Source organism: Natrix helvetica (assembly GCF_964273705.1).
Source record: "Natrix helvetica genome assembly, chromosome: 5".
NCBI classification, from domain to species: domain Eukaryota; kingdom Metazoa; phylum Chordata; class Lepidosauria; order Squamata; family Natricidae; genus Natrix; species Natrix helvetica.
This window is the reverse complement of record NC_138551.1, coordinates 60021387-60035195: the sequence shown is the minus strand read 5'-3', so window position 1 is coordinate 60035195 and position 13809 is coordinate 60021387. Positions and strand designations below refer to the sequence as shown.

Here is a 13809-nt window from a genome sequence, read left to right as displayed (position 1 = left end):
ACTATAGTGACGCATAGAGGGGCATTCAAATGCAACCGGCTACAATTCGGTGTGAGCATTGCTCCAGGTTTGTTCCAGAGCGTCATGGAATGACTTTTGCAAGGGATACCGGGAGTCGTCCCCTATTTCGACGACATCTTGGTGTCCGCTGCAAACGAGGAGCAATTAAATAAAAGAGTCAGAACTGTTTTGGCCAGAATCAGAGAGAAGGGTCTCCGCCTTAAAAAGGAAAAATGCCAAATTAGCGTGCCTAGCGTAGAATTCCTGGGATATAGAATTGATGGTCAGGGAATACACCCCACTTCAAAGAAAATTAAGGCAATCCAGGATGCCCCCACACCACGTAATCAGACCGAGCTGCAGGCCTTCCTCGGACTACTTAATTTCTACAGCGTTTTCCTGAGACAGAAGGCGACCGTTGCTGAGCCATTACATCGACTACTCCAGAGGAACGCAACATGGAGATGGGGACGATCCGAAGCAGCAGCCTTCGCCGCAGTAAAGCACCTGCTCACCACTGACTCACTGCTAGTCCAATACAGCCAGACGCTCCCGCTGGTATTGACCTGCGACGCATCACCATTTGGAGTTGGCGCAGTCCTGAGCCACAGGATGCCAAACGGGAACGAAGCACCCATCGCATTCTACTCCAGGACTCTTTCATCGGCTGAGAGGAATTACAGCCAGATGGACAGGGAAGCGTTAGCTGCTGTAGCTGGAGTAAAACGTTTCCACGAATACCTCTACGGCCGCAATTTTGAACTGATTACAGATCACAAGCCGCTGTTGGGACTTTTGGCGGGAAACCGCCCCACTCCAGTCTCCCTTTCTCCACGCATGACCAGGTGGACTGTTTTCCTGGCCGCGTACTCATACAAGCTGATACATCGACCGGGCTCCACTCTAGGACACGCAGACGCACTCAGCCGTTGCCCACTACCGGACCTTTTGCCAGACCCCACTCCCGAAGTACCGGTGCTGCTCATTGACTGTTTGAACTCAGGACCGGTTTCTTCCTGCGACGTTGCGAGGTTCTCTTCCAAAGACAATATAATAAGACAAGTTCAAACTTGGGTTTGGAGGGGGTGGCCGAAGGGAAATGTGGGCCCGGAATTCAAAATGTTTTGGTCAAAACGAGATGAACTCTCAGTGTTACAAGGTTGTTTATTGTGGGGGGATCGAGTTGTTATTCCTGTTGCGTTACGTAGAAATGTGTTAGATGCATTACATGTTGGGCATCCGGGGATTGTTAGGATGAAGGCATTAGCAAGAAGTTACGTTTGGTGGCCAAACATGGACAAAGAGATAGAGGAATGGGTGGCTACTTGCGATCCATGCCAGGAATCGAGGCCAGCTCCCCCGGAAGCGCCCGCCACAGAATGGGAAAAGCCAAAAGCACCCTGGTCGAGAATACACATCGACTTCGCAGGGCCAGTTCAAGGTCAGACTTTCCTTATAGTTGTGGATGCATACTCCAAATGGCTAGAAGTAGTCCTAATGACTTCGACCACGGCAGAGGCAGTCATTAAGGTTCTACGGCGACTTTTCGCCACTCATGGCCTGCCCGACCTCCTGGTATCCGATAACGGGCCCCAATTCACGGCCATGCAATTCGAAACGTACTTAGCAGGTCAGGGAATTCGGCATGCCCTCGTCGCGCCATTCCATCCGGCATCAAATGGACAGGCGGAGAGAATGGTGCGATCCGCAAAAGAGGCCCTCGCTAGGATGGGTCCAGGTGATTGGCAAACACGCATTGACCATTACCTCTTAATTCAGCACATTACCCCCAGTGCAACGACGGGTAGGAGCCCTGCTGAAATGCTCATGGGCCGCCGTCTACGGTCTCACCTGGACCGTCTTCACCCCAATTACTCTGCCACAGCACCCCCAGACTCCACAAGCAAAATTCGGAGTTTTAGCATAGGGGATTCGGTATACGCCCACAACTATGCAGGGGGAACATTGTGGATGCCGGCAAAGGTCATTGGCATCACGGATCCACGATCGTATCTGTTAGAACTGGAAGATGGGCGGAACTGGAAAAGGCACATCGATCAACTTCGGGGTCACCTGGCGCACTCAGACCTACGAGCCGAGAACGAGAGCTACCTACCAATGCAAATTCAGCCACTCGAGAGCCCCAACACAGAGAACTACGACACCTGCGAGCCCAGGACAGAACAAGAGGTCGAGCGCGAAACGGAACAACCCCCAAGCAACGTAAGCGAGCAGACCCCCGAACGCCAAAGCAACGAAAGCCTGCAAACCCCAGAACTCGAAACAAAGAAAGCAACTGATCCTGCAACTACTTCTGACCAACCCGAACTGCGATGCTCCTCCCGAGTAAGGCAAACGCCAACATACCTTAAGGACTACATAACTAACCGCAATGTTCCGTCTAAGAGGGGAGGGGTGTTAGATATTAACATATATCGTAGCAAGTCTCCTCTCTGGTCCGCTGCTACAGCGGGAAACAGGTATCGCTCTGATTGGTCGAGAGGCGTACCCGATCCCTATAAAAGGGGAACCCTCCGGCCACAGAGCAAGCTGGATCACTACTACTACTAATAAAGAGCTGTTAAGTCACTTCGTGTCCGCAGTCTGTTCTCTCGTTGCCCAGATCTAACACTTTGCACCATAAATGAAGAAAACTGATAAATATCTTGGAATTCATCTGAATACATTCTTTGCCCTATCAAGCAGGGAAATAGCAATAGCACTTAGATTTACATAACACTCCACAGTGCTTTACAGCTCTCTCTAATTGGGTTACAGAATCAGCATATTGCTTTGGTCCACCAGCAGCCTGCGGAGCTGACAGCAGAGTCGGACAGTGAGGAGGTTAGGGAGGAACGTGGGCCAGTCCTGGAGTCTGGGGAAGGCTCTGATGAGGGCTCTGCATCAGAGGCAGAGAGGGGACCAGGGCCATGTGGGAGTTATGTGCTGCCTCCGGAGCCTCCAGAGTCGGACATCAGCGATGCAGAGGAACAGGGGGAGCCTGTTCCCAGTGCGCACATGCAGAGCTACCAGAAGGCAAGAACAGTTAAGACAAAAGGGATGACTCAGGAGTAAGGCTTGGAGATGATTGGCCCCTCCCATAAGACATAAAGGAAGAACAAAGGCATGTGAGCCTTTGCAGGAAACAGCTTTGTTCGTACTAGTCAGTTTAAAGTCTGAAGCTCTGTTTTGATTCTGTGCTCAGTGTTGCCTTGCATTGCTAATTGCCAATTAGGTCTTTGGCAGGGTTTCAAGAGAGATAAAGGTGGGTGCTTATCAGCCTTATCCCAGAGACTTTGGCAGATTTTTGTTGGATTCTTTACAAACTAATTGTGACTCATTACGGGCTGTGAAGGAACATAATTCACAGCCCTTGAAATAAAAAGAGGGTTTTTGGGGCTAAGCGTGTGCTTTTTACTGTCTCAGGAATCCTAGATCAGAACACATATTGCCCCCAACAATCTAAACAAAACCCCTGAGAAGTAAGAGAAAGATGCAAATTCTCACTGTTTACTTTATAAACATAAACTCATCAGATGCATAAAATTAAAAAGCAAATTTACAGAGAAGTATCTTGTCAAGTAAAGATACCCCATATCCTAAGCAGCCTTCATTATTTTTTTCTATTCGTAGTTCATTCTTCCTCTCTCTCTACATACACACACATACACACAGAGAGACTTTATGCCTATTTTATTTCTTTTGAAACAAATTGATACCTATTGTTTTATTAAACCTAAAACAATTATGATGATTGTGTTCCGAGCTGAGACAATGAAAAGAAATGACAGAAGATTTTTCTAATAAGTCATACTTCAAACCATCGAGCTCTTCCAGAGGCCACATGAAGAAGCTGTTCTTCATTACTCTTACAATTTATGATTGTGCCTCCTTTAGTATTCCACAAGGTGTAAGCATTTGAGGAACTTCATATGTTACTGTTCCCTGGCCACAAAGGGAAGTCCTGGAAGAAGCGATAGAGAGAAAAAATCCTTATATAAATCCTACATTTGATAGTTAGCTTCCATCTCTTAATCCATGTTTTGACTATATACAAAAGTTAAAGATTTAGATTTTTGACTGGACAAAAGAAAGATTTATAATGTAAGAGTGCACATTACAAAATATTCAGGGTGTTCTTATGATAGAGGGTCTATCAGAAGAAAACTTGGCTCTCCGAACCCTTCATGCTGGACGTTCTGAGCTTTCTTCCCCATTCATAAGTCTGGAAATGTTTTGGTAGGTGACAAAGGAAAAATTATTGGAAGAGTATTCTGAACTGGAAATTTCTACAACATAGAGATTGTTCTTATTTTGCATTGTTTCAGAGATGTTGCTTCTAATTTTTACTGCTTATTTATCTATCGATCAATATTTTTATAATTACAATAACCCACCTTGAACAAAACCAGCTAACAAAATAAATAAAGTAAAAAAGAAGTCTAACTGCATATGTAGCAGGGGTGGGGAGAGGTGTAGTTCCTGCTTATGTATTCACTCTAGCATTTCAGAATAGCAGATCAATAGCTCCCTCCAACCACTATCAGTGGATTTCAGTATGTTCAAATCCCAATTCCTTGCTCAAGTCTGATCCTGGGATTTTTTTTTTCCTGGGCTATCAAATAAAGCTTGATATGAATCATGAAAATTAAGTAGGGCTATACTTACTTGTGCCCATCCTGCCCACGGGTGAGATTTACTTTTTCTGCTCCTAGTTGAGCCCAAAAGACAGTAAAGAATTGCTTGTGCCAAACAAACTCAATTCTTGAGGCATTTTCTGGATTAATTTCTACATCTGTGAGCTTTGAATAGATTTGTTCACGGTTAAGGTTCCCCCTGTAAAAACATGATTGAAGAAATTACAGAGCATCAGGATAGTTTTTTTTAATACAACTTCACAATTAATTATTCTGTGACATTAATATTGCTCATTCACAATTTATCTCATTGAAATAATTCAGATTGGATGAGGGTTAGGATATTTAATTTAGTAGCTGGAACAGTAAAGTGTACCATGGGCCAGAATACACAGTTGTAGTTGATTGATTGGAGAGTGCTGGCTCATGCCTGAGGCAATCTATGCTATGATTGGTTGCTGTGGGTGTAAAGCAGGGGTGGGTTCCTGCCAGTTCTAACCTCTTCTATAGAAGAGGTTCCACAAATCTACAGTGCCGTTTAGAACCGGTTCCAGCTCCCTCCCCCCGCCTGTCCGCACATCATCAAGATGAAGAGCAAGAGGAGGAATTCTGGGAGTTGAAGTCCACAAGTCTTAAAGCTGTCAAGTTTGAACACCCCTGGGTTTTTTTCCCCAAAGGGTTAGGGGTGCAAGGGTCTTGTAACTTGGCAGCTTTAAGACTTGCGTGCTTCAAATGCCAGAGTTTCTGAGCCAACATTTTGGTTGCTAAGCACGAGCGTTGTTAAGTGAGTTTCACCCCATTTTACAAGTTGGCCGCACCCACCCAATCACACGACTGCCAAGCCACTCCCACTCAATCACATGCCAGCAAGGCACACCCACCCAGTCACATGGCCAGCAAGCCACTCCCACAAAGCAGGCCACACCTACAGAAGAGGTTCTAAAACATTTTGAAACCCACCACTGGTGTAAAGGAGAATTTTAATTTTTCTCCTCGCCTTTTTCTTCTATGTGTGCTCTGTATGCTGTTTGATTTACCTCATGATGTTCATGTGTTCCTGACTATCTTGTCTGCTATAAATATAAATGTAAAAAATATTTATTTATATAAAATTACAAATTTGTGTCCGTGTCTCTGACTTCATATGCACAGTTGCTGCACATGAAGTTTTCATCTCCCTGAAAGCTGATTCTATAGCACATTTTATCAGGTATTAAAACAGAATGTATAAACTATATCATTTTATTGTTGAAAAAAGGACAACACTCCTAACTTCTTCACTTCCCACTTTCTAATTTCTTTTACATCACTTATAGAGTATGTTATTACCTTTTTAATTTGTTATTTCATAAAACAGACCTAATTCATGAATTAGGAGCTAGGATGTATAGAAGTCTTTGGAAGTATTCTATATGTGATAAATATGAAAAACTCTTAATTTAATTATTGATATAATTATTTCTAAAATTAACAAAATCTGCAACAAGAAAGCATGAAATATACCTCATAATCGGATATTCCTTCATATCCCCATTTTTATTGTGGAAAACTATATTTATTTCTCCTTTTACGTATTTTATTCCATTTAGTTTGACAGATATATTATATCGCCAACCTAGGTAATAAGACACATGTGTTGTAAATGCAACAGTTAGATAAATACAAAATAGCTAGGTATGAAATACAATTAGGCAAGGGTATTCATTTTTGTTAATGAGATTAAAATAAGAACTAGGAAAAAAATGATTGTTTATAATGTTAAAGAATCTTAAGACATTTTAATAAATAATATTTAAAGGGCTTTACTTTCCCCAGCCCATTAGCAATACATCCCATCTGGCAGATTATCCTAGAGGGAATATAATTTTAAGAAAAGATATTATCTATTTTGTCTTAACTGATGGTAATCTTACCCACAAACTCAATTTAATATCATCCCTCATCTTCAATTATAACAGTTTGAAGGGCTGGGATATGAAAACAAGAATTTAAATATGTAGTATTCAATCATGTGTTTATTTTTTAAAAATAATAATAATATCACATCTTCATTCAAAAGTGGATTTTTGCATAATGAAAGAAAAATGAGATATTTAGCACCATACAAATATTGTAAAACCTAGATACGTTTCTCCTCCTAATTCAAATTTGAACCACCTTGGGAAATAGTGAAGTACTGAAAAGGATGTAATGTGGAATCAGAGGAGGTTTCAACAAAGGATATATAGACAAGCTATAAGTAGCTCGTACAGAAAAGTGTGTGTGTGTGTGTGTGTGTGTGTGTGTGTGTGTGTCCTTAAACATATCTATGGAGATACTCAGTCATCCAGGTCATGGTTATCGCACAAGTGCTTTTTCAAAAGGCAACTGAACTTTGGTTTTTTAAGATGTTTTTCTTCTCATCAAAGAAGCTTCTTCAGTTCTGACTGACTTCTTTAGTTCTGACTGATTTCAGTCATAACGGAAGAAGCTTCTTGGATAAGAAGCAAAATATCTTCAAGGAAAAAAAACGAAGTCCAGTTGTCTTTTGAAAAAGCACTTTTGGGACACTCCTTGAACATGTTTCACTCATCCTATACATAAAAAGATTAATTGCTGACTGTTGAAATTCTAATAGGATTATTTTTTATTGGAAGATAAATCTTGGCAGTATGTCTTTCCAAATTTAGAGACTAGAACTGCCTCCTAAAATATATGCATGCTATGTTTGCATATACAACCAGCCAGGATAAGTAATTGATCTAGTTTTATAGTTAATAATTTACTGTAGTTAAATTTCCAGATTTGTCAGAAGACATTGGCTGTGAATTTAGTCATATATTCCTTACAACCTCAAACACAGAAGTGAGATCTCCATGAAGGCATCCAGGTAAGAAAACATGACAATTTCTTGCAATCTTGTCAGCATGAACATGCATAATAATTCCATTTCGTGCTACACATAACAAATGGAAAGTTATAGCTCCTTATACAGTTTTAAATTTCAGAAACATGACCCTGGTACTGACAACCGCAATCAATCCTAAATTAGTAGGTTTCTTTGCAGATTCACTGGTTACATGGGTATTCAGACATACTCACTGGTGAAGGGTTCCTTAAATCCTGTGTTTAGATAGTAGCTTTGATTTCTTTTCTTCAGTTTATCGTGGAATTGATCAGCGTAGTGACCCATTACTGGGCAGCCGTCTGTGGGACATGGAAAGCAATTTCCCTAGGATAAAATAAATTAATTCCAAAGCCTTTCTTCAAGTCTTTTCACTGTTTCCACTATAATTTTTATTGTACGTTCAAGTATGCACTGCAATCCTGGCCTAGCACCTCAAACTGCAAATAGTAGATGTGATTATAGGTGATCTTCCACTTATGACCCAAAATTTCTGCTGATAAGTGAGGCAGTTGTTACGTTCCTCGTTTTATGATTTTTCTTGCCACAGTCGTTAAGGGAATCGTTGCAGTTGCTAAATTAATAACAACTGCAGTAAAATGAATCTGGCTTTCCCATTGACTTTGCTTGTCAGAAGATCACAAAGGGGGCTCACATGACCCCGGGACACTGCGACCGTCATAAATATGAATCAGTTGCCAAGCGTCTGAATTTTAATCACGTGGCCATGGAGATACTGCAAAGTGTGAAAAATGGTCGTAAGTCATTTTTTTCAATGTTCTAACTTTGAAGGTCACTAAATGAACTGTTGTATGTGTATTTCAGCTCCATTGGCTTCCCTGGTTGCTTTGATTTATTCATTATTAGTAATGCCTCCCTACCCCTACCACTAACCCACTGACAGGGAAAGGTGAAGGTGACAGTTTAATTTCTAAACAAGAAGTCACAGGAAGGTGGTTTGTACAGGTATTTATGCCAGATTCTATATATGGGGAAGTGGTGATGACACCTGCCACCATCCTCTTTTGATACGATACACACTGTTGCCCACAAGGATTGGCCTGTGGCTAATCCTTTTACAGTTGTAGCAAGCACACTCATTCAGTCCAGCTTTCTGGAAGTGAGTAGAAGAAACAGCAGTTGCAAGAACATAATGGTGTGCAGGAGAGGAATTTCCTACTCAAACCTGGAACTGGTGGTTATTTTGAGGAAAATGTATTGTGTGAAGAAGACATTCAACACTTTGTGGCATGTCACGTAGTTGAGGCCTTATGCCAAGAACAAAAGCTTAGAGGTTATGGATTTGTTTTTCCTTAAAATGTGGATTTGTTCTTTAATTATATGGAACTTTAATACAAATGAACTCCAGCACATAGTGCCATGCTTATACGTTGAATGAACCTATTTAAAGAAGCTAATTGTATTGAACCAGGGCAGAATAGCATGCTTACCGCTTGAAAAGATTTGTATGATTTGCAGGGATAGGCCAGGAACCCACTAGGGTGGAGGATGCTGGATTTGTAGTACTCGTGGCTTCGTGAGTGATGGCAATTTCCAACCGAACGAATCTCTAGCAAAAGAAATAACTCTATCATTGCTTGCAATATAATGGAAGCCTGATTCCATTCAGGATGAAAACAGCTAAAGTTAAGCACAATGTCATTTTGTTCTGCTTTGTCTGCTGCAAGTGATTTGTTTTAATTAAGATGCTAAGCTCCTGATCATTTACTATCTTTCAGCCCACCCTACTTCACAGGGATTTTATTGTGAGGATAAAAGTAACAAAGGGACACCTTAAGTTCATGGAGAAGAGGTGGAATAATAAATCAAATGAGTACATTATTGTGAGCATGAATAAATTAGAGGGAGAAGGAATTATAATGTAATATCATGGTAGCTATTGGTTGGGAGCCCGATAAAAGCCTAAGATAACTTGTTTAGTAAAATATTATGCGCCATAATAGGCTAAATGGGGCCCTTCCACCTCCTCTTAACAAGGAAAGTTGTCTAACAAGCACAAAAAGCTTTATACTATGGCAGGTTGTTCCATCATAAATTCTTGTTTGGGTGTGTAAAATCAATAAAGTTGTCCCCCTGATTTATCTTTAACTCACAGTTTTGAGTTTAAGTTGAGGAGTGGGGTAACTCCTCTTGTAGTGTCCTGAGGTTTGAGAAAGTAATAAGAAAAATTAAATGAATAAGAAAAATAAGTGAAATCTCAAAGTATCTAGATCAGACTTGTCAAGCTCCTGGCCCACAGATGTATCATGTGCTGGCCATGCCCATACCTGATTTAGCAAAGGGGAAAACAGTACTGATACATCATGTGACACCGCTTTGATGATGTGAGTTTGACACATCTGACCCTCTCACAATTGTCACACCAAAATGTGAAATAATAGCACTTTGATTTTTAGTGGAAAATGAAATGAAATTGGTGTGATAGACTTCAAACATCTATAACACATAAATCTCTTTCTACCTTTTCCTCCATGGATGATTGCATAGACCATCTCCTGAATCCCTTGGCAGACAAAATAATATTTTTAAAGAGTACAGGTTCAGTGCACAAAAGCATTATTCATTTTTTAGAAGATTATTGTTTCAAATGACGTTTGTCCTAGTTTGCTGGGGATTTGTGTCCATTATTCTGTTTTGTTTTTCATTATTCTTCAAATAAATTCTCTTGCTAATTGGCAGTGAGGTCCGGCCTCTAAGGTGTGAATATGGTGGTTTTGCTGCAAGATTGATAGAGAGGAATTGGATAAATGATGTGTATCTCTTTCCTTTCCATACAGGGTGCATAGAAAGCCATACTTTTATTTAACGGTTGAATATGTTCAGTATAATAGAATTAAACATTTATCTGTTTGCTTCTGTCCTTGGTATGAAACTCCATGTAGAGGGAAATGATCTTTCTCATCCTTGCTATAAATCACCTAGTATAAATACATATTTCTTAACCTTAGAATGGCCTCATTGTTGGCAGGAATAGGCGAAGCATTTCAAGAACAAGGTAAGGGAAACCTTTCCTCTTTGTCCTTGTTGAACCAAATCAGATAAAGTTACTGAAAATAGGTGTGATTAATGACAGTTTGAGTCCATATTAACTTGCCTGAAATGCCCATGAGCTGGAGATTTCATTGGAACGGTGCTGCATGGTGACTTGTTTGAAAGGCTTTGCTTTCTGTTATCATTTTGGAGTTCCAAAATTTGGAGTTATTAGCAGAAGGAGCATACAATCATTCTTTTTTCTTTTCTTCTTTCATACCCTTAGTAGTTCTGAACATTATGTTGTTATTTTCCTCATATTGCATTGGAATAAAGCCTTAAATACTCATACTGGGGTGCTCATTGCTTCTGACTTCAAAAAAACCTGTAACCCAATCCGGATGGGCAATCAGAGCAATTCATCTACCCAATCCTAAGAGACTTGGTCTAGATTAGAGTTTTATTGGCAGTATAATACTTATGAATGTAAATTCTGAAGATGAGGATAGGGTTACCTTTAGGAAAATGAGGATAGGGTTACCTTACCTTCCTGTTCCTGTTCCTGTTCCTGTTTTACGTCATTACATCCAACCATAAGCTTCCCACCATTGGGATAAAAGTCCATATCACCAGTTGCATTAAACATCCCAAGTCCTGTAATAAATTCAAAATGTGTTACATGATTAATCACTGTTATTGCTTCTATCACAAGAGTCAGTTGTATCTGGCCATTTACCTAAAGGAAATCGGGCACCGTTGCTGTGTATGACATCCACCAATCCAGCATCAGAAGGATCTAGCCGGACCATCTCAGGGAATCCTTCAAAACCGAACGCTGCTGGATCTAAACCTATATAGAGAAAAATATTAACTCCACAAAGAATTGGAATATATACGTATGTATGCATGCATGCATATTCCTTTTGGACTGAAAATGTACATCAATAGACTGGTAATAATGAATCTATAAAAATACATAAAAGAAGGCCATTATATTGCAATGCATTTTGATTAATTCCATTTAGCATAAGAAACAAGGTGTGCAATCACAAAAACATGTTAATATTTTCATACGGCAATGATAAATCTATCAACAATTTCACATGTAAATAGGATTTGCTTCAGTTTAAATAATCAGGTAAAAGTACATAGAACTGTACTACTGAACTTTGAAACCATAGCTGCAATGACCCAGTATTGGTACCGGTAGGTCAGGTTGACCTACCGGTTTATTTATTTATTTATTATTATTTAGTCAATTGACCATATCAAATGTGAGCATCAGCCAGAATAAAATACAATAAGATGAGATGAGATATAGTGATGTGGGATAAAGCAGCTATCACGAGATAAAATAGAATACAACATAGTAGGTAAGATGAAGTGAAAGAATAAGATAAAATTGTACAAGACAAAATGGAAGAACTTTATTAAGTCAACTGATTATATCAAATATATAAAACATATCCAAATTGCAAATAGGTAAAAAGAAAACAGAACTTCCCAATAAATCGTTACCCCTACAGTGAACTCCAAACTAATCAAGGTATTCTGTCCTCTTTGAGATGCCATTGGAATGAAGGATAAAGAAGACTCCTTATGTGAGAATGTGCAGGTTTGTTCCCTCCAAGAAGACTGTTTCTCCTGGCTGCCCCAATATTTTTCTGTTTTTAAATAAAGTCCTAAATAAGCAACCCTTTCCAAGGAGCTCAATTTCCAGTTGACAAGAATGTGTCCCATTTCTTCAGTGACGTGCAGTCAGGTGAGGCAAGTGAGGCACAGCCTCACCACTCTCATCATGAAAAAAAAAAGTAAAAGGAAAAAGCTGAGCTAGTTGCTGCCTCACCATGGATGACTCTGCTTAACCTCACTGGTGCTCTCCCTCCCCAAGTGTAGTGACTTCCTTCCCAGGCCCCCATTCACTTCTCTCTCTCACACACACACAGCTGGATAAAACTATATAAAAATCTAGCCCAGCTTCACTGATTACAAGTTTGAAAAGGCAATGTGGCTCCACCTGCAATCAAACTACACTTGGGGAGGGAGAGCACAAGCGAGCACTGAGGAGACCACAGGAGGAGGCAGGAAGCCAGGCAAAGAGCCATGCTGTAGTACACACATTTCTCCCCAGCCTCTTTCTTTTGGAAGGCTCGGCTCGGCTCCCCTCCGGCTTCTCTGCCTCTCCTCTCACCCCAGCCTGCCAGCAGGAGGTGGTGGGTGGGCTTTATTGTGTTCCAGGCATTTCCCACCCAGACAGCAGGCTGCATTTGCAATGGTGGAGGTGTTTGGGAAAGGCAGCAGGGGAATGGGGGGGGGGTGGCAGAGGAGCTGCTTTCAAGCCACTGGAAAAGATATCCAATCCAACTTTTGTGTGTGTGGGGGGGTTTGTTTGAGAGTGAGTGAGAGAGGGAAGGGGTAGGAGAGATAGTCCAATCCAACTTCTGTGTGTGTGTGTGTGTGTGTGTGTGTGTGTGTGTTTGAGAGAGGGGGAGGAAGGGAGAGAGGAAGGAAGGAGGGGAAGGAGAAGAAAAAGAAAAAGAAAGATGGAGCAAAGGAGAAAAACAAATGCTGTCGCTTTAAATTGGAACTGAGCATGCCTGGCTGTGGAATTCTGGAGTTGAAGTCCACAAGTCTAAAAATATTTGAAACCCAGCACTGTGTCAGTGCCTCACCAGTCATAAACCTCACCGCACGTCACTGCATTTCTTTAATGGCTGGTGCTCCACAAATAACTAACCTGTCTTCAATTGGGACTCCATGAAACCTCCTGAGTCTTATAATGGAATCCAGTTGTTTGAATTAAGCTCTAGAAAGAGCTCTTCTGAGATGTTGAGATATACTTAAGTTGTTAAATATTTTTTCTAATTGATTTATGATGAACCAGCCCTTCAGAGATTTGAGACTTTTAAGTGCTGCAATATCATCTTGGGCAACCACATCAATAACTCTTTGTTTGAAAGCTTCCTCGACCTTTAGATCTCATTGGACTGGAAACTGGATGGAGAATCCATATTGAGGGATAACATTTGAAAATTGGATGGCCCAAGTGCAAGGTTGCTTGTTGTGTAGTTGCTCTTCAAAATACAGCTTGGGTAGTCTATCTAGGTCCATGGATAGAATCTTCAGACAATAAGTAAATACTTTAATTACTAAATGGCTTTATAAACCCAACTCTGCCCTTACTTCTGGGGCTGACATAAAGTTATCCAATCCCAACATACATTACAGAAAAGTACATTGTATTTGTTCCTATAAGGGGGCATTTATATATCCCTACAGTTCAGTGCCACATGTGGT

At 40.8% G+C, this 13809-nt stretch overlaps 2 protein-coding genes across 3 annotated transcripts in view; one reads left to right on the top strand and one right to left on the bottom strand.

Annotated features, from left to right (window-relative positions):
* The window catches only part of LOC309392637 (uncharacterized protein), a gene marked incomplete at its 5' end in the record, with an annotated part of 61797 nt that overhangs the window by 32511 nt on the left and 15477 nt on the right, over positions 1-13809 (bottom strand). Inside the window, 7 exons of the mRNA XM_081954067.1 lie at positions 3889-3964; positions 4669-4836; positions 6141-6252; positions 7719-7848; positions 8973-9091; positions 11059-11166; positions 11249-11362. Of these exons, the coding sequence (XP_081810193.1) occupies positions 3889-3964; positions 4669-4836; positions 6141-6252; positions 7719-7848; positions 8973-9091; positions 11059-11166; positions 11249-11362 (827 nt within the window). The remainder of the gene's footprint in view (positions 1-3888; positions 3965-4668; positions 4837-6140; positions 6253-7718; positions 7849-8972; positions 9092-11058; positions 11167-11248; positions 11363-13809) is intronic.
* GFRA1 (GDNF family receptor alpha 1) overlaps positions 7424-13809 on the top strand; it is a 446222-nt gene continuing 439836 nt past the window's right edge. Inside the window, exon 1 of one of the 2 annotated variants that reach the window (XM_081954381.1) lies at positions 7424-7506. The gene's annotated coding sequence lies outside the window, so the exon portion shown is untranslated. The remainder of the gene's footprint in view (positions 7507-13809) is intronic. The other variant, XM_081954380.1, reaches the window with a different exon arrangement.